Below are 21,293 nucleotides of genomic sequence, written 5' to 3' on the forward strand. Positions count from 1 at the left end.
TAATTTGAAGTAAAACGCCACGCAACAGGAGAAATGTCAGGGACACTTTTTAATGATGCTCTGTGATGTATATTTATTCAGTAGTGTAGGAGCTGGGAATTTTGAGCAAGTTATAATGACAGGACAGTCTTGAAGGTTATTATTCTCATTCCACATTTGATCCTGCCTTGATCCTGCCCCTTTCTATAACATTAGTACTAGAGCTTCACCAACAAGAGAGCAAAACAATAGCACGTCCCTCAGAAAGGCTTCTCTTCCCAGTTCATCACTAATTGGGACATGGAGACACAAGCCACTGCCTTGCAAAAGAACAAAGCACATTGAGAGACAGTCTCACCTTCACCAGGAAACAAATTAGACCTCTGTGGCCCAGAAAATGTTTTTTAAAGGTTCGTTTTGTTCTTACAGTAACTTGATTTTTTTGGAAGTAGGTGTTTGGGCTTCAGTCTTGCCTGTGGTAGCAGAGGTCTCAACAGACTGTGACAAAAGCAAAAACTACTGGACAAAGCATTTATTGCTTATGTTTTATATACAATGACATACATAAGGACAAACACGTAAGTGAATGCGCTACATCTATTTTGATTAAAATATATATCAGAAGTCTCTGATCTGTGGTTTCATTTTAACTATGCTGGATTTTCATTTGTATTCAAAAACTGAAAAATATTTTAACCTTTCTGAAATGGATCATGTTAAAATAAATTGAAGCAAGTTGATGAAAAGTGTTAATTAACCTGCTTTCGTCTCATTAAGAGTCTGTGTTTAACCTATAGGTCATCTCCTTTTTCAAGAGATGTATGGATTTGATCTTCAATGATGAGCTAAACAACCCAATCCTCTATTGATGACTGAGTCAACTCCTGAAGTTCCTGCTTTTTTCGAAGGGGAGAGGACAAGAAAATATCTAAAAAGAAACTGCTGAGCTTTGTAAGGAATTATTCTAAGTCATTTTATGCAGGAGAGGTTGTAATGATGCTGACCCTGCAATATCATGGGGGGCTTAAGACAAAAATAGACAATAAAAATGGGATTTTTTTTTTAACCTTACAGGTTATACAGATATAATGGCTGAACTTTTCCAAAAGAAATTATTTTTTCCCACATGTTTATGTGCTGAATTGGAAATATTTATAAGCATCAGCCAATTGCTCATCTTGACTTTCTTTTTTTTGTCTGTGCAGTTACCAGTTTCAAGACCCCCAACGTGACTAAAGATTGTCTGGAGGTTGCAGGGACACAGAGCAGAAAGGGGAAGAAGGCAGGGAGAAGCAGGAGAAGAATCAGCTGCATATACCCAGAGCAAATGTTTCATGCCGACTGGCTCTCTGTACAGCAGAATTTGATAGGTAAAGATCCTGGAGAAGTAACTCCATAAGAGTCAATATATTTGTATTTCTGCTTTTAAAAATATAACTCTAATAATGCTATAGATAGGTCCAAAATTGGCAGGAGAGATAGGCTGGAGATCTATGCTTTTTAATATCAAGCTCTTCACCGAGATGACTTTTATCACATTAATGGCTAAATCACACTAACTGTAAAACAGCCAAAATGAGGCAATTAGTAAGGCTTGTGACAGCCACAGAAAATGAAACGCACTAGGTTTTCAATGCAAGCCAGATGGATATCTTCAATATATTTCTTATTGTCTGCTTGTGGTAATACGTTCAATTAAACTGAGTCAGTACTACAGAAGACCATTTGAATTGCCTGAAAAAAATTAATTGTCTGCTGCAAATTTAATGAAGCCTAACAGTTATATTGTGTTTACAAGTTTTATTTGTTATGATCAGTAAGTGTTTACAAGAAAAAAAACTAACTTCATTCAGCTAGCCCTAAGAGCGAACCATCGGCATTTTACAGTTTATTTCATTTACATGTTTCTTTGCCACTTACTGTTTTTGTCCTTAGGAGCTGACCTATTTTTTTCTCCCCCTTCCAAGAAGCAGACCTCGTGGCACTGCTCATTCACGAGTGTCTGTGAGTTGAGCCTCACGTGACGGTCTGCCCACAACACCGTGCTACGACACGTCCCCAAAGAGGCCGATGGAAATACCCCTGTGATAACCCAATGCCGCACCCCTGGATGCTTGCTGTGATCCTCATCAATGATTAAGCAAGGCCACGGGCCTTTCCTGGCACAACACGGTTAAAAGCTCCTGGCTGTCGTGTCTGACAAGTTCACGTTGAGGAAACCCAAAGCACAAGGCCAGTCCGAGCAGCCCGGTGGGTACTGGCTTTGGGGAGGGCTTGGCAGCAGATGGGAACCTGCTTCTCATTTTGCCCCTTCTGTAATCTTGCAACAATCACAACCTTTTTCTTCAATTAACTGTCAGAAAAATGGAAATGCTGACATGATACACAGTTACTTCATCTTCCCTGGGGTGCTTTGGGGCTGACCTGATTTTTCTGAGGACCTCAGCTCCTCGTGTGAGCAGAGCTGGGGAAAAAACTACCTATTTATCAGGTTCAGGTGTAACCCACACAGAGTAGATGCACCTGCCAGCTTTCAAACACAAACTTCATAAGCTCCTTACAACTGCAGAAGGAAATTTTGGATAGGCACCATATAATCACCTTTACTGTGGTTTGCAATCGAATATTCATATCTGGACTACATATAAAAACGGTTTCCAGCAACTACTAAAAAAGTAAAAATAAAAATTAACAGTACTAAATCTTTCGACTTTTTCAGAGTTCTAAGTCTCTGTGTAGAAACCCTTCCCTTTGGTATCAGCCAAATACATACATTGTATGCTACCAAGCATAATTGCAAAAAGCCCATAATATATGGACAGCCCTAAAGTGCTACTCTGAGATTACTTTAAACTCTGCAACTCCTTTTTTAAATTATATTTTTCGCTTTCAACACTAGGTGTCATTTAACTAAGTTTTTTTCTTAAGGACTGAGACATAACCAAAAGGAATTTAAATTAGATTGAGTTGAACTGTGAGGAAAGAAGAATGAAGACCTTGCATGACCTTAAACATGGCTGGGTCAACACAGACCTCAGAAAGTGTGACAGAAAGGCTATTCATGTTTCAAAATGACTGACCTCTAAACCCACGACGTCTAGATGGTACGGAAGATGCCTGCAATAGCTTCCTGGGACAGCTTTCCATATAAGCAAAGAAGCAGCAATGTATCTGACAAGGGGAACATCAGGGAGGTATAGAGGATTTCTGGTAACATGGACCATGCTTGAATGGGTCAGCATATTTAAGTATCATTTCTTGCATTAACCCCGTGGTTAATGTGAAAAACCAGCCAAACAGACAAAAAAATCCTTCTTAGTGGAAGGCTTATTCTCCCTCTTATGAAAAAAATAACACCCTTTGCCCCCACATGCAATTGATATCCCAATTACTCAGTAGTCAAGTTATAGCTCAAAATAAAGCTGGTAAAATTCACGGTGCTAAGTTATTTCTATTCATTAATTAAAAATGAAAGGGACACTCATGAAAATACACATGCAGTTTCTCGCTGAAAGATTAGCATTTTGTGCTACTGCAAAGTAAAACCATCGCACAGTTCCTGTACATCCAGTTCAAGGGTGTACCCTAAAAGGACAGACACTTTGTTAATGCACCCAACACTTCTGCAGCAGTAGGTAGATATATCTCAAAAAAGCTACACATACTTTTGATTAATGGGGTATTAGGGTTATTAAACAGCACCTTGTGTATTGATGAAGTCAGTAATGGCACTATCAGAGAACTGGATCAGTTGTAGGCAAGTCCAGCATTTGCTATCTCAGTAGTCCAAATAGCCATACAGTGAGATTTAGGGTTGTTATACAGAATCCGTGTCTGTGACGAGGGAAATAAATGATTTTATAGTATAAAACAAGGTATGAACAGACCTGTACATCATCCTAAGGGTGGAAGGGATTCTGTTAGAAACACGCAACTGTGCTCAAGTATTAAAACTCATAACACTCTGGATATTCACTCTGGATTGACTTTACCTATGAATATCCAACAACAAAAAAGTGAAGTGTGATAATGTGTAAACATTTCCAAAAGAATAAAACAATTCTCTTAAGACCCATGAGGGATATCACTGAGACTATGATCTTCCATATGATTTTTATCTCTGTATTTTCTGAGTTTTATTTGTTAGACCCCAAAAGCATAAAAATCAAATTAATTTAAGGGTCTGCACCCACACTGATGAGCACAGTATGGCCTCTGAACTATGAGCTCAGCTATTTTTAAAGTGCCAGAATAACACAGCAAAAATATCAGGTTTAAAGACAGTACCACTGAAGTCTCTGACAGGTCCTTTGAGGTGTCCCTGCCCATGGCGGGGGTTTGGAATTAGATGATCGTTAAGGTCCCTTCCAACTCAAACCATTCTATGATTCTATGATAATGGAATAAAATTTACAGTGCTTAATCAATCTTCAGTTTTAAATGCAATACACCAATTTGATGTTCACACAAAGGAATAGGCTTGGAAAGGAAAATATGCAATTTTATAGAAAATAATTTGGATCCCTGTGCTGGACAAAGTCAAGACAATCAGTCTGTTCAAGCATGAGGAAAAAAATAACCTACTGGCATTATCTTTGTATTATTTTTCTGCTAAAACTATACAGATACCGGCTAACAAAAATTCTCTTGCTTTTACTGCTTTGAGCCTTCCCATGACAGTCAAAACGAGACAAGCTAACAGCAGTAGAAAAATGTTAAAAGTGCTTCATAATGAAACAGGCAAATAATGTCATCGGAACCCACCCTTGTCAGAGATTTAACGGTATTACCAAACAGTATGACCAGCATTGTTGCACTTTACTACCGGAACAGAAATTACAGACTCCACCAAGCGTTCGCATACTGTTTCACTCTAAGATACTGATAAGGGGACTGGAAAGGACGGGATCTTCCTGCTCTACAAACACAACCAGATAATAAATGGCACGAGAAGCTGTTTCTGGGAGGCTGGAGCGCTTTGACACCATGGAGCACCTCTGCTGTCCTGCAGCCACAGCCCCTTTGTGGCTGGTTCCAGATGGCACCACCCGAGTTACCGGGTAAGGACCCTGCAGACCCCTGCCACCACCGGTCTGCTGGGGCACGACAGCTCACCATGGAGAGCTGTGCCGTGAAACTAGAGGTTGAACCACTAGATTCAAGGAAGGAAACATTCGAGGAGCAGCCACATGCGTCTACTGAGGGTGCTCCCCAGCATCAGATGCCCCTGTTCTGCTCCCCTCCAACATCTCCGCAGCAAAGCTGGCCATCAACTTTGTCACAGACTTCTCAAGTTATTTAGCACGTCTGCTGGCAAACAAGCTGTGTGACAAGAATTTTCTTGTCCTGTGAAAAAATGGTGGTGATAGGCTATTACCATCTGCGTTCATGTCATTAGCTCATTTTCTCTGCTTCTTCTGTAACTACTGCTGCCTGCAAACCTGCATTTGGGTCTCAGTCATCGCTAAAAGGAAATTGAAGTGTTTGCAATAGAACGGTTCTCCAAGTACACCACTTGGTGCCAACTACACCACTTAACCAACGCATGGAGTCATGCTCAAGAGGAGGGAGCTGGGGCCTTCCTTGGCCAGTCCCTGGGGAACAAATCACGCTGTGGCTGGGACGTCCCGGCCAGGAGCAGCTCCTTCCCTCGGCCTCTCCTCGCATTTAGCATATTCAGAGCTTCTATTGCAGCATCTTGAAATTAGCTTCCTATTTCAGAGCCGCTGCTATATTAGCCAATTTATACAACTGCATTAAATACAAATAAACTTGTATTGTACAGTATACGCCTGTTTATACTCTTTGTCATGTAATCCCCTGGTGCTGAGAAAGTCTATAGCTTTGCTATGTGTAGGAAAAATTGAACATTTAGCCTCGAGTACAGTAAAAATGGAAAAAGAAAGATGGAAAATTAATATTTATGTATTACATGTAAATACATGCCATGTTTTACATAGCTCTGAAGACAGTCTGTGGGATTCTCCTCCATCCTTACAAATTCAATCCTGCTTTTTAATTTAAAGGTCAAACCATAGAGGCAAGTCTGCAAGATTTTAGGTCTCAGAGGCCAGAATGGTTCTCACTGAGAACAAACCAACAAAAGAAACCCAAAACACAACCTCACTGGTTCGGGAAGCCACTGAAGCTCAACAGCTCTGACAACAGCATGTTAATACACAGCCCTATGGGCACCCATCAGAATTTCATATTTTGTAAGCTGTCTAGTCATGCATAATATGAATATTTATTCATCCCTCTCTGGTTGTTTGCCAGAGATTTATTTTAAGCTCCTTGGTTCTGGTGTAGCAGATATTCTCCTCCTCCTTCCATCCTTGCCTACACTGTCTTTGACACTGTCGACATCTCTCCCTGAGAGAGAAAGAAAATTAAGAAAAAGAGAGAGAGGGAGACAGAACCTGCAATGTTAATGGAAGAACAGAGGAAGGTTAGAAAAAATGTCTTTTGACCTTCACAGTTTTTTACTCAATGACAAAAGATGAGTTAGGAGAGAATATAAGCACATCTTAAGGTCAAAAAACTCATCAGCTGATAAATTAGTCTTTTTTACACCACAAAACTGAGTTAAAGTAAGGTATTCAGTCATATTTCTGTCAAAACTTGCCTGTGTTTTACTTAGGGCAGAGAAACTCAAGCATTTCGGTATAAAATAGAGTATTTTACACAGTTCATTTGGAGTTCAGAATAGTTTCTGCTCTTTTATACTTTTTATGGGATAGACTTTGAAATTGCATTTCTCAGCCTGCTGTTAATATCCACATCCCGGGCTTAAGAGTTTATTCTCTGCTTCATGCACATGTGTCACTCCCATTAATGCTAATGGAACCGAGTGAAAACGGAGCACTGAGGGAGAAAAAAGCACTTGCTAATCCTTTATAACCTCACCGCAAAGCAAAGTGATTTGTAAACCATGTGAGCCCAAAGATCGGGTAGAATAGCTGCGAACTTCATGCCCGGAGTTACTGCCTGTTCCTTGGGTACTACTAATAAGGGAGGGCAAGCCATGAATTACAGAAGCGTGACTGATAGCAGCGAGGAAACACAGTCCTGTTTTTAATGACTGGCTTTTTTAGGGTGCCACAAGCAGTCAGTGAATTGCAGAGGTGCTGCAGACCCAAACCCAAGTGCGTGGGCATCCTGCAGCACTGAGATATGGGATGGCACCAGCTGTGGGTGAAATGTGGACCCTCCTGCCACGAAGACGCTCCACCTCCACCGGGTTCCCAGGGAAGAGGTCCAGGCTGCGCTCCCCATTCTGCTGACCAGCTTTGCTCTGGGGCAGACAGTTGGTGATCAACCCTTGCAATAACAGACCTGGGCTTTGTTGCGCCTGCTTTCCCTGAGCACTGCTTTCTTAGCTATTTGCTACAGGTTCCTCCTCAAGACAACGCAGAGTAAGTAAAGGCAGAGTCAGCTCACGTGGAAATCAAGTCTGATCTTCACTCACCTCTATTTTTGTTTGCAGGGACTGATGTGGGCATGGACAAATGCCATACAACCTACTCAGAAACCCCGTAACCATAATACCTAATGGCATAGCTAAATCAGAGGCACATATTTTGCCCTGAGAAGAAAGCTGCTGCTGTACCAGTGTCACCTGCAGCTCATAAATACAACAGGGGCTCACCAGCTTTATCAGCACTTGCCTGACATTACTTGCTGGAATGTGCTCTGACTAAAAAACAGGGATTAAAACTTGCATTGAAACATTTTAAAGTATTCCCTGTACACCCCACAAATAATTGATGAGAAGACCCTCTAACCAAATACTATCCATCAGTGCCAATACATGGGAGAATTGAAACTGACAGCATTAGAGCTTCGTGATTGATTTATTGCTTTGTAATCAATCATCCTGATTTGTTATCCAATATAGTTTTTTCCTCAAACAAGGAGAAGGAGACCTATTTTAAGTGTAATAATCTATATACTCGTTACCTATAATAATTCCTCAGACATAGGACTACTTATAAGCAGGGCAAAAATTAATTTAAGTCATTTGTCAGCGTCATTCTATTTAACAAATTATTACTTTAAACGTCTTTGTCAAACATTATAGCTTCTGCTTTTGAAAAAAAAAATGATGGAAAAACTCAGAATACTCGTGAATAAACACCTGGAATTCCTGTCCCTGACACACGAGGCTGTTTTGCAGCCAGGAGAGCCAGACCGTGGAAGAACCTGCAACTGCCACGAGGCTGCCTCGGCTCAGCAGTGCCGGGGAAGGAGCAGCACGCGTGCGGCTGCCCCGGGAGCTGGCAGAAGCCATGGCAGGGTACTGCTCACCCACTCACCCGCGGTAAGAGCCACGTTACCTTTCACAACCAGACTGCCCGTGCTGCTCGCCGTGCCGAAGTGGTTGGTCGCCACGCAGGTGTAGCTTCCCGCGTCGGCTTTGGTGACGTTGACAATCCGGAGGCTTCCGTCATCCAAAACCGTGATTCTGGAGGGACAATCAGGAGCAGAAGTTATGTATTTTTTATGTTAACATAAAATTCTTCTGAGCCTGCATTAATTATTAACAATTTGAACAACAGACAGTCCGCTGCCCATTACCGAGTGAGTTTAGCTGACAGAAATCTCTTAGGACGTAATTCATAAATACTGAATACATCATTTACATGAGTTTTCCCTGTCTTTACTTGAGGGCAACTCTAATTTACACACCGGCAGCTTGTGTAGGTTTTATGCGAGGCTGTACTTTGGTACCGGGCGCTCACCATGACAGCCCCAGCAACATGTGCTACGCGGGCTGCATCTGAAGGGCTCGACGCTCGCTGCTTAGACATGTGGATGCCTCTGCCGAGCAGGGCAGTGCCGCAGGTGTTTCCTTGCTACTGTCTTCCAGCAAGGTTGGTGGGTTTGCAGTGAGGGTCCCACACTGCCAAGATTCCCCTCCCCGCTCTCCACCTCTCTGCCTGCAGTGCTCGGCTGCAGTGGCCCTTGCAGGTTAAAAAAAAATAATAATAATCCTATTTCATTCTCGTCCCCTCCCCACACAGATCCTCCCTGCCATAAAAGTGCTTCTGTGGGCACTGCTAACTTTCTCTTGGAGGCAGCCTCCCACTGACCTAGTGTCTGTGGTGGCTACTACAGGCAGGAGACCGTGTAGGAGACACACAGGACAGCAAAGGAGCTTCAGTTGCAGTGGAAAATTCAGGTATTGCTCACTGCAGCGTCCTTAAATATTCCTGGGGAAATTCCAGTATCAGAAGTGTCTTTGGTCAACATCATCACTGCAACTGGTTAGCACAGTGTTAAAAGACTCTGGTTTTAAATACTTTGCCCTGACTTCCTCTCTTTATTACTCCAAGTACTTCAATGCTTCCCCTATTACATTTTTGTCATTTTCTTTTTAATTAGTACATTCTCACTTCAGCGTCTAGCAACCACAGAAAATACAATTATTTGAAGACACACAAAAATAATCTGTAGAAACTCCAGGGAAACCTTCCCTCCAGCCGAATAGCATCTCTTTTAGCAAAACACTTGGTTCTCTGCTCAGCACCATGTCTCCTACCACAATCTGCTTTCTGCCCTTCAGCCACTTTCAGACCTGCATTGAAAACCCGGTATTAATTCCTGCCTTCTCCTGCTCAATTATTTCCTAATTTAACTAATTTGAAAGCAAATGAAGAAGCCTTCCTGCATCCTTAATGCCAATCAAGCTCTGTAAAACTGGATTGAGAAATTAGGCTGAAAGAAACGTAGCAAACAACGCTCGCACTCGTTGCAGGAATGCTCAGGGCCCTGCTAGGTGAGCACTGCTGGGCAGGGAACAGCAGCAGGCTGCGCAAGCTGGCACCAGCCTTTTTGTGTGGCCACGGTGTGCCACTGGGGCAGCTTTATGTCAGACAGAGCAGGAGGACAGAGCTGGCTGGCAGGAGCAGGACAGCTGAGTTAAACACAAGCCCGAAGGACGGCCGTCCCCTCCAGCTGTGGGACACCCCAGGCTCTGCACGCTGCAGCCACTGGGACAAGCACGGTCTCCAGGGGGACTCAGGAGGTGTTGCTTCCCCTAGGAGGGCTGGTGCCAGTGCCTTCTGTCACACCATACTCCCTTGGTGGGCACATATGGGTCACCCAGTCCACACAAAAACGTGACAGCCTGAGTGTCTTCACGGTGTCGGTATGGTGTGAAGAGGAGGTGGATGGTGCAAGATGCTCCGACAGCAGCCACCAAACCTCCGTCCTGGCCTCGCCCTGACCTGCTCTTGCAGCAGCACAACAAGTAGACCATCTGTCAGAAACCAGGGGCAGAGGTTATATTTCACACATCAATAACAGCGGTATTAATAGAAGTTTCTCAACTGGCTTATAGGCCTCCAAATTGTTGCAGTCAGTAGCATTCACTATTGTAATTTATTTTTGCAGGAGTCCAGTGACATATATTTGCTTCTGTAGCAGTTGCTTCAGTTCAATAATTGGAAGAGAGTAGTATATAGCTACTTGTCTCTTATCTTTACCACTGTGTTGGCACAAATCAATGCATGTATTACATTAAACGTGCACTGGAGCACAGGACTTGCCATACTGGCCTCTAGTGCATGAGCCTGGGCAGCAGCACCACCAGCAGCTCCCAAGGAATTACTTACTGCTGTTATCAATTTCAAGTCTTTGGTAACAACGATGCCTTTCTGAAAGCTGAAGGTGCCCTTGGCATGCATTAAAATTCAAATCAATATAGAGGACAGAAACAAGCTCAGCAAGATGCTCCAGCTCAAGAAGGACCACCCCACACCAGCCTTGCTCTGCCAGGCTGTGCACTAACTCCCTCAGCATTTCTGCCATCAAGAAATGTGAAAAAAAGTGATATTTTGGAATGTATTTCCATGGAGTTGAGATTTTATTTTTATTTATTTTGATCCATATCGTTGAAAACTGTTCACGGGATAATTTCTTCCATGGGTCATTTCAATTGTATCTGTGGACAAAACTAGCATTAATTTCAAATTTTAATGTGTTTTCTGTCTCTGTCTTTCCCATGCCATTGGTTTCCTATTAAGTCATCTTTATTCCCAATGTAAAATTAGTTTGCAGTTAATGTGGATGGGATAGCCCTAGAGACAACCTCTGGATGAGGTCAGTAAATCCACCATTGGCTCTGGCACAGTTACTGCTGTCTTTGTTTCTTTCCATTTCTAGGCAGAAAGCCCCAGCTGGCTGGTTTGCAAGTTGAGCACACAGGCACCTTCTGACTCGGGTAACACACTGCAAAGAGTTCAGCTGGGACTTGCACCAAGTGCTCCACACCCATTCCCCAGTGGGTGTCCATGCACGCCTAATTCTGGTGTGGTAACCAATTCCCTGTACGCTCCTGTAAATTACCAGCATTACAAATGACAAATAACTGTGCAGGCTTTTTTTTTTTTTTTTTTTTAATAAATCAGACCGCTAAAATCTTAGTGTGAGTCATTGATTAGGAGGCCTTATGGTTATGTGGCTCTTTTTGCTGAGGGTGCTTTTCTACACTGAGTGTTTTGTGCCTTAATTTGAATCCAATGTGCTAGAAGTTAACAAGTAATTATTTTAACACTTTGAAATTTGTTACAGTTAGTTGAGAAAGTAAGAATGACTTTCACTGATTTTGCTACTTCACAAATTCTCTTTGCAGACGTATTTGCATTAAGGGGGAGGAAAGGCTCATCGCGGGCCATTGAAGGTTCTCAAACTGCTAATTGGCTTGAAAGCAAACATCCCCTGATCAGCCGCTTTTAGCAGTTTGGTTGAACAAGTCCTTTCAAGACTCAAAGTTCAAATTAAATGAAGCACTGCTCCCTACACTTTCTTTCTCTTCTGAAAAATACCCACAAGATGTTCTCTAGTAAGGTGCCTAGGAAGACTTAAAAATAAAGCACATTTCCCGTAAAGGCAGATTACTTCAGAATAAAGCATTGCTTGCCGAGTACACACCGCTTTAAACCACCTCAAACCCCAAAACTGAGCTATTGACCTGCTATCGAGTTCCCCGACACTGCTAACCACAACACTGGGAAGAGGAACTAAAAATGTAAATCTGTTCTTGCACCGGTTAAAGCAACTGATAAACCAGCAGTTAGTCACTGCTGGTACCGCAGAACAGACAAAGAAGAGAAAAACATCCACTTGGAAGCATCAAGATGGTACAGGATATTTTAGCATCCTTACATAACAAAAGGTCATCTATTTTGAACATATTATATCATTTGTAGGAATGAATCTGTTGATTTGTGTTGTCAACTGGAGATTTCAGATCCACGGAGAGCAGAGACTCAGCTGAAATTAGGAGATGAAAAGACTGGCTGTTTCCTAAACCGAAGCCTTGGGCCCTACCCCAGGAGGAACTGACCTTGTCAGATTTTTGATTAGAAATCTTCTGGGGACAAAGGACCTTTAAAAATGCTGAAAACATCTCTCCCTAGCCCTCCTTGACCATTTTTTGCCAGTTCTGCAGCAAATATAAAAACTTGCAAGCTGAACACTTTATATTACCCTAAAGAAGTCTTTTGCAGAACTGATCGGCACGCAGTTCTCCCACTAGCCTCTTGCTGATGCTGTACGCACGGCGACCGCCCGTGCCCTGTGCCAGCTCTGCAGGAATGGAAGTGCCTTAAGGCATTTGTCTGCTTGGTTGGTGTGAACCTTGAAAACTACACGAAGGAGAAAGATGCATCCTTTTGGATGAGAAACTTCTAACTTGCACAGAGCAGTGATATTCACAGATACCCAGGCCGCTGAGAAAGGATCCGCTCTGGTATCACGGCCACATCTGCACAGCCTGGATTAAGGCAGCAACTCCAACTTGCCCGGGTCTAGCAGCTGCTAGAGATGGATGGAAGAGGCCAGGCAGATCCGGAGCAGTGTAAGGACAAATACCAGTGTACAATCACTTGATCTATTACCCCCTGTTTATCAAATCATGATACCTCTGCCGTATCAGTTAAGTCACCCGTCAGCAGGTTATGCTGCCCCCAGCCCGAACTGAGCACAACGGGTCTGATTCATGGAGCTCACCACAGCATCTCTCACTGCTGGGCAGAATTCCCAAGAGCAGATAAATATTTCTCAGCAAGTAACACATGCATTTAGAGATAGAATATGTCCCGCTGAGATCAGTAAGAGTTTTATCACTGGCTTAGTGAAAACAAGATTGAGCCCTAATTTGCAATATGAGTGATGGGTGAAAGCTGCAAAATGCCCAGAGCCCATCATAAAAGTGCTTATCAGTAATTACCTCCAGCCCAGCCCCGAGGAAATCTGACCTCTGGGTGTCTGACTGCAGCACTTGCATCTACCAAAGCATACCTACAGTCTGCTGCTCAGGTCGTCCCCATGCCGTGATACAGTATTTGCCCAGGAATTGCAGACTCACAATATTTACTGCAACATCTTGCTCCATTGTTTAATTGAAACTATTCAGTCCAGGAACCAAATATACCAGCTCTGCAAAGCCAGGGATTGATAAATCTCACCCGTACCTCACGGGCTTCAGGTGAAAGCCTTTACAGGGTAAGCGGCACGCTCATGTGCTGACCTTCTCACAGGGAATCACTTGCTCACTCACATCGTCCCCGCATCGCCGATACAAGATTTGCACCAGACAGATGACGCTGCAGGTATCCCTCAATACACTCTGGTCAGCATGCCCTCTATTTTTCTGTTTAGCAGATGGAAACGTGTGGAATATGAACGGACGACAGAGGCAGTGCATATGGCAGGCTGTGTGTGACAGCAGCGGCTTTCTTCCCCAGGGACACGGGGCGCAGGCAGGCAGCCGAACTGCTGGACTGCAGATTACAGCTGGAATCTTTCTTTGGAGCAAAGTACTCATAATTATAAAGTGACCTTTTTTTAAATCTCAGATAGTTTTATTAGCTCTGCTGCAATGAAATAGGGTATGTTGCTTCTTATCTGATAATTTCAGCATTTTAATTTAGGAAATACAAGCATAACTACACTTGCTTTCACTGTTGATTAAGCACAGACATCTGAAATATTTCATGCTTCGCCAAGTGAATATTTTTAATTTTTTTTCCCCCAGGAAACAATGCTTAGGATGTCCGATCCTTTTTCTATTACAGGGAGAAAAGATGTCTTAGAGCAAGCATTTAAATGAATGTCAGTTGGAAGAAACACACACTGAGTGCAATTTGAGATAAAACTACCATTGATCCCTTCATGTACAGCCTTTGTGGCAGTGGTTGACATGGCTATTGAAAAGGGACTGTGGTGCCAGAGTTCTTCTAAGAGATAATCCGTCTTCTGAGAGAAGATTTAGGGTAAATGTACCTGTGAAAAACAGTGTATTTCAGCCTACATGATGAATGGCTTATTGTCCTTCCTCCAGAGCCTCACTTGGGCTGGGGAGTGGAAGCAGGAGGAAAGGAAAGACACCAGGCAGAGCAGCCTGAATTCTCAGCAGTGTGTTTGCTCAGCCCTTACCCAGCTCATAGGCAGGAGTAGCGAGAGCAATTTTTAGCCTAACAACAACTTTGCTTCGTGCCACAACTCCACTGCAAATGTAAATGATTCCAGGCAATTGCATTATTTATCAAATTATTTCTATCACATGTCTTTGCAGCAGTTTATTACCTTTTTAATAATGCTTCCCATGCAATGAGGCAGCGACTGGGATTATTAAAATGATCTCATAAAAGTGGTATTGGCCATTAGGCTATTTCAGGAAAACACAGAGATTTAGAAATGCTCACGGGTCTGAATGCAGAAGCCTGGCTGCGAGGGAGGATTTACTGCTCGCAGCCCTCCCCGAGCCAGGGACAGCACTCACCAGTACCTGCCCGTCACTGTGAAGGATGGGCTGCTTCCGAGTACAGTCCACAGCCAATAATTCCTGTGGCCATGGGATGCTCCCGCTGTGTGTGACTACAACCTTTATGTAGCACAAATAAATAACAGTAAGGTTAGAGCTGTCTGCTTTATAGCATTAATCCCCATTAAAGCACACGCTGAGGTCAATGTGGGCTTTGCAGAGCTCCACTCGACACCCTGGGTGGCTGCTGGAGCGTGCAGGGAGGCGAGGACAAGAGGAGAGCCCTGATTGTCACCCCCCAGCTTCGGGGCCACCTGAGATTTCCCACCCTGTATCAACACAGCTGAAAACACCGCTATCTCCCCGTGCACAGATGGGACTTTCCAGGCTCGGGCTTCACCCACCTGTGCCCCCGAGAGCAGCTCCAGCTCCGGACATTTCTGCCTCACTGGGAAAGGTGTGAAGTGGACGGTGTCCCTGCTGCCACCACCACCATGTCCTGAGGGCTAGGGCCAGCACAGCACCACGAGCAAGGACAAGTTGGATTCGTGTCTAACCTGGCCATTAGGCTGCATCTGAGTGAACTGCAGGAAGATATTGTCTGCTGGAATGGCATTACAGTGGTTTTTATTTGATCATCCATCTAAACCCATAACTGGTATCGACAGCCAGAAGACGCAGGCAGCCTTTTACAGATACACAACTTCTTGTCCAGGACCTGTTAGTTTTGATTTAGTTAACCACCTACAGCTGCTTCAGTACTTATTTGTCTATAACTACTTGTCTTTTCATGGTTCACGGAAAAGTCTGAGCTAATTTAGAGCCTCAGTCAAAGCCCATTTAATTTAGTACATGTCTTTCTCTTGGTGAAAGCAGGCACTAGATAAGGCCTTACTTATCCACGACAACTGGCAGGTCTCTTAACAGCAAACTCACTATAATTAATTTCCAGGTAAGAACTATATTTGCTCAAAATAAACCGAGCTAAAATCCTGCTCCATTTAGATTAATAGGAAAGTTCCCACCACCTTTGCTGGAGCTGTGTCTTACATGGGACTGCAGGGGCTGAGGATGAAGTGGTCGCATGGCACAGGGGTGCAGGACAGCCAGGGCCTCTGTCCTGTGGGTGTTCTTGATCTCTAAGGTAGGATTCTTAAATATATATATATATATATATATTCCAAATAAACTCTTGCTGGATAACGCCAGGAAAACCACCTTTGCACCTTTTTGCCAGGACATCTGAGTCAGGAAGGACACCAGAAGGTTTACTGCTACAATCAGGGCAACTGGGAATTAGCAAGAAGCCTGTGATGTACGCAGCTTGGGTTCGTTTGGTCTTTGCTGTGCTCTGGGACTATAAGGAAAGCACAAAATTTAACACAGATCTTTTCAAAAGTCTTGGTAACAGCTGCTCTTACCTTGCTGCATCACAAATACAGAGTATTACACTATTTTTTATTGATATGGATCTTATTCCAGGGATGCGAATTGTGCGCAAACTTGTTTTCATCTTATGCTTTTCATTTACAGGCTTGCTAAGAATGAAGAATTAAAAGTGAGGAGAGTACAAACTGAAATTCCTTCTGATTGTTGTAAAAAACCAAAACGCTAAAAAACAGTAAACATTTTTCCAGAGATAAAGAAAAATAGAACACATTTTGCTCGGATAAATATTTTTGAGAAAAAAATGGGGCCCCTCTTGGCATCAAAAAACATAACTTCACTGAACTCAGTATCAGTGTAAACGAGTGATGGAGCTGGTATCTTAAGTTCTTCCCACAATTTTATTTTTCAGCAAACTGTTTATTTGCAGTGACAGAGCAGTCCAAATAAATAATATTGCACCCAGCATATATTAATATCTATCACCACAAAAGCTGTGTTTTGTCATCATCCTCCTATTTGCCCAGAAATTTTAAAGGCAAGTGTGGAACTGATGAAACCCCGTCCTGAAGGAGTGGGCAGGAAAGAAGTGAGCATTTACAGCTATTAGAGGCTTCATGTAAATTGTTCAGAGATGCCTAGGGTCATAATTCAAATATAAAAGTATCCCTGGGTTATCTAAGAAGAACAGTTCTCTACAAAATATCTTTCTTAAGGGATGCTGATAACAGGAAGAAACAAATGAAAACCAAACAGCCAGGGACCCCGAAGGAAAAGAGTAGGCTGTTGTGAATTTCAAATAATAGAAACCTTTAGTCTTCTCTCCCTTTACACTGTTTTTTCATTACACACAGAATTAAAATAAATACAGTAAGAAAGACCCTGTCATGAAAATAAATATTTGAAGAAGCAGATCTGAGCAAAGCAAAAGGACGCTCGTTTTTACAGCTTTCATTCCTTAGACATGAGGCAATAATTTGAGCTATCTGGGAAGATTTTCTGAGTCTGGAAGGGCCCAATGGTGCAAAGAGCCAATTTTCCATTGATTTTGGTGGGAAACAAAGACCAATCTCCATGGGAAACTGCCCTTTTAGCACAGCTCTCGCGGTTTATTTTTACAGACCGAGTTGGCCGTTTGTCACAGAACATGAAAGCGGCACTGGGAAGGAAGGGGTGCCCGGCTTGGTGGGTCCTGAGTGCGCCCCTTGCACGGCCCAGCCTCTGGTGCTTCAGCAGCCCCACGTCTTCTCCTCCAGGCTGGTACACTCCCAACCCATGCCGCGGAAGGCCAAAGCATCCATCTGCGCACAGCTGCCCGCCCATGGGCACACAGCTCCCCGCCACGTATCCTCTCGTGCTCCGAAGCGAGGTGAACCTCGCATAAAAAAGCAGCAGGTGCTTTGAAGCCGCTCCTGCATTCGCTCTACCTAATGTTCGGTGAAATATTTGCTATGCTCGTTCTTCCACAGCAGTGATTAGAGCCAGAGGCATGGAGATTAAGTGACTTCTCCCAGCCAACGAAGAGGGACGGTGCCGGTCCGAGGAATCAAATTTGGAAGCGCAGCCTCCAGCCACCCTCGCTAACAACTCCTTCCCCATCAAGGAGAAGCCATCGCCCTCTACCTACAGCAAACGCTTCCGAGGTTTGACAAACATAACCATTAACAGAAATTCCACTGAAGCTCATAAAAATTATTCTCTTATGAGAAAAAAAAAAAATCTGTTAGAGATTTTCTGTGCATCATCTGCTGACACAAACCATTTCTGGGAGCATTCGTGAGATTAGAGCAGAAGCAGTAAATGCATTCTCAGCTTATTCGCTCCAGCTGATACCATCTGAATAGATGCCCAAAGGCATAGTCTTTCAAAGATAACACATCTTTTCCTCTAGTTTCAACAAAAAATGCCCACAGAACAAAGATAAATTACCCACTCCACTTGTAATCGACATTAACATAGATTTGCAAGATCCAAAGACACATTTACGTCACCTAAAAATGGTGTTAAAATAATCATCAAAAACATCACCGAGTCTGGTAGAATGTCTAAAAAGTTCATTAGAAATCCTTTCTTTTTCCCCAGTAGACATATAATTATTTCCTTGGATTTTAAACATGCATTTCTTAAAATGTAAAATCTGTAAAATCATTATCTTTTAGCTCTTAATTACAAAAATATCCAAGAGAAGAAACATTTGATATATTTTTTTCCTTTCAAAATGCTATAATCATTATTATTATTATCATTTTAAAATTAGAGGACATGTATGAACCATACATGAATTTCAAACTGCTTTTAGGAGGCTAATTACAGGCATTTATTGTTGAAAGGGCTGGCTGCGGCATGTGCTCGCAACAGAGAGAAATCCGCCTCGCTGCAGGGAGCCAGATCCTGCCTGCGCCCGACACAACAGCTCCGCGGGGGAGAACTCTGCCTTTCCTGGAGTGCTTTTACCGAGAGGGAGAAATAATTTGTAGCTGCTTGTATGGTACCTGGAGATGAATTTAATAATCATAAAGATGAAACACCTCGAGCAGGACAAGCAGCAGCTGCTTAACAGCACTCGGCGAGTGGCAGTGCAAGCACGGGACACGTCTCACCGTGCCCCGGGGGTCTGATGCCTCCGAGAAGGGGGCTGCCTGTGTGCTTCGTGCTCTCCTTTTGCAACCCCCTGCAAGCAAGGCTCTATTTTAAAACAAATTGCCAAGCCCCACGGTAAAAGCCTGCTGACTTCTCTAGGTGCTTTGGGTCCCACCAACATGGTGAGGTCGTACCACGGCCAGGCTGTGGTCCCCACGTGGTGACAGCCAAGCCCTACGTGTGTCCGCGCTGCACCCTCACCACACCTGAAAGTGTCTGCTGGGAGAACGGCAACAGCTTGCTGACGGCACAGAGCAGATAAATGAACGCGCACATTTTAGGGATCAGCCTAATTACTTTAGACAACATAAAATGGCAGCAAATCTGTGTTCTAAATAAATCCCTAACCCTGCTCAGATAACGTTTTGCTAGGAACATTTGCTCAAGAACAGAGGGAGAAGGCAACGCAGCAAGGAACGCTGGAGTTGCCAACTTACTATCAACACTGAAGTTAGACAATTAGGAGGCTGGTAAAGCCAAACAGCTGAACATCTAACCTTTGTGGACTATCATTTACAGGGTTATGCATACAAGCATACAGCAGGTTTCTCCAGCTACAGAAGTGATGAGAGTTATTACGGCCCGATATAGAGCAGGAAAGGAAAAAAAGCCTGGTAACTCTCCTTCTGAAGAAGCCAAGAGCAGTTAGTGACCTACTCCCAAGGAAAACTATGACCAAGCTGTATGGATTTCACCGACGGGCTTCAGAGGAGGCAACGAGCACAGAGCTGCCGGCTGGCTCCGCTCCTTCCCCTTGCTGACACCGCACCTGTGAGCGCCCAGGAGAGCAGCGAGTGACTCGGGGCAGGCTTTCAAGGTGCTTGTCCCAGAGCTGTTGTTTCAGGCTGACAGTGGGATGAGCTGGTGCTTCAGCATGCTGGGATCCTCCAGACCATGCAAAACTAACATCAGCTTCTGCTGGTAAAGGAATGATCCGTGAACATGAGGCTATCAAGAGTCAGAGGGCTCCCTTAGGCACCCTGACCAGTGAGTCAAGTGGTTTCCTCGTTCATTTTAGTTCTCTTTTGCAGAACAAATGGTTAAAGTAAGTACATGCCAGTTATTTCAGACATTCCCATGAAGTAGAGCCATCCTCTGCCATTGTCTTTGAAAAGTAAGATGAATGCTGCATTGTCGGCTCAAACTTCGAAAAGCTATTTGTAGGGTGTCATTTTTCATATCGCCTAGGCAGGATGTAATGAAAAACCGACATGTTATTGATGGTTTGGTTACCTGTCTGCCTTAAAGAAATTGCACAGGTACTTTATTTTGAAAAAAAAATTCTACACAATTAATGCAAAACAATGATAGGAAGCATCCTTTGAGGTTTTATTTTCTGCTGAGGTGTCACCAGTCTGCGTGTCCAAAAGCCACTGCTAGCAATTCATCTCTCAAGTAATCAGTATAAAAATATTATCATGGTTTGTACTCTGGCACCAGACTGGAAAAGATGTGCTGCCTGTCCTCTTGCCATTTTGTTTCTGGCTGTTTAAAGCAATTAGTAACTAATTAGGAAGTTTGAGGCAACAAATAAAAAATGGGAATTTATACAGCTATTTAAACTCCAGACACACTGACAGAGTAAGAGAAAAGGCTCTCCTTTTCTTGCCTGATTTCACAACTTTTTCTTCTCAAAACGGTATAGCATCGAAATAAACATGTTAAAATTTGTTATTAAAATAACACCTAGTCTGATGGCTCTGTAAAGGAACAGCCCTCGTGAGGACATCCTGAGGATGCTAACTCTTGAGAAAACCATGGCTAAGGTCTTTCCTTCTCACAAGAGAAAAGTCTCTGAACAGTTTTAAAGGACAGAAGCCAACAAAACCATCTAGTCACACACAGTAAACGTCCCAGCTGCAATCCCGTCTGCTCCTCTCCACCTCCCACTGCCCTTTCCCAGTCTCACAAACCCCCATCTCCTCTTCAGAAGTCACTATAGCACCGAGACTTTGAAAAGTGAGCTTACTCTTCTAGATCATCTCTGACTAGAGATGATATGGTGGAGAGCAGCTATGAAATGTCTGGAAAAATCTGGGCCTAAATTGCTTAAATTCTGAAGCACGTAAGCACTTCTGCAAATGAACCTTGAGCGCTTTCTGGAAGCGCGGCTCTCTCCTGACCATTATCTGACAAGGTCCAAGTTTGCTGTGCACGCTTTACAGTTCCTAATGCTGCCGTAACTGAATTCAATGAGTAAATGCCATTATATGCTGCATGTCTGTGCTTTTATTGGTTTTCAACTAAAAAAAAATATAAAATCCTCCTGCTTTAAGCAGTATGGCTTTGTGTGTGCAAGAGTGTGCTCATATATCACAAAGCTTGTCAAGACTGCAAGATAATGGGACCAACTGGGAAAATTTCCATGAAGACAGCGAGCGTGCCTGGAGTATCTAGGTCAGATCCTTCTCTAACAAAATGCACTATGAGGGTCCCTTTATACAGAAACTTGTTTAATTAAGATAACAGATGTTGCTATTATATGAGTCCTAGTGAGTGCCTGTTTAATTGGACACTT

The 21,293-nt window shown here is 43.3% G+C and overlaps 1 protein-coding gene across 1 annotated transcript in view; it reads right to left on the reverse strand.

Annotated features, from left to right (window-relative positions):
- Positions 1–8,076: 8,076 nt before the first annotated feature.
- LOC308186472 (contactin-4-like) overlaps positions 8,077–21,293 on the reverse strand; it is an 82,792-nt gene continuing 69,575 nt past the window's right edge. Inside the window, exon 10 of the mRNA XM_080608597.1 lies at positions 8,077–8,443. Coding sequence (XP_080464723.1) covers positions 8,209–8,443 — 235 coding nt within the window. The 3' untranslated portion in view covers positions 8,077–8,208. The remainder of the gene's footprint in view (positions 8,444–21,293) is intronic.

Source organism: Anser brachyrhynchus (assembly GCF_964034855.1).
Source record: "Anser brachyrhynchus genome assembly, contig: SCAFFOLD_373, whole genome shotgun sequence".
Lineage (NCBI taxonomy): Eukaryota > Metazoa > Chordata > Aves > Anseriformes > Anatidae > Anser > Anser brachyrhynchus.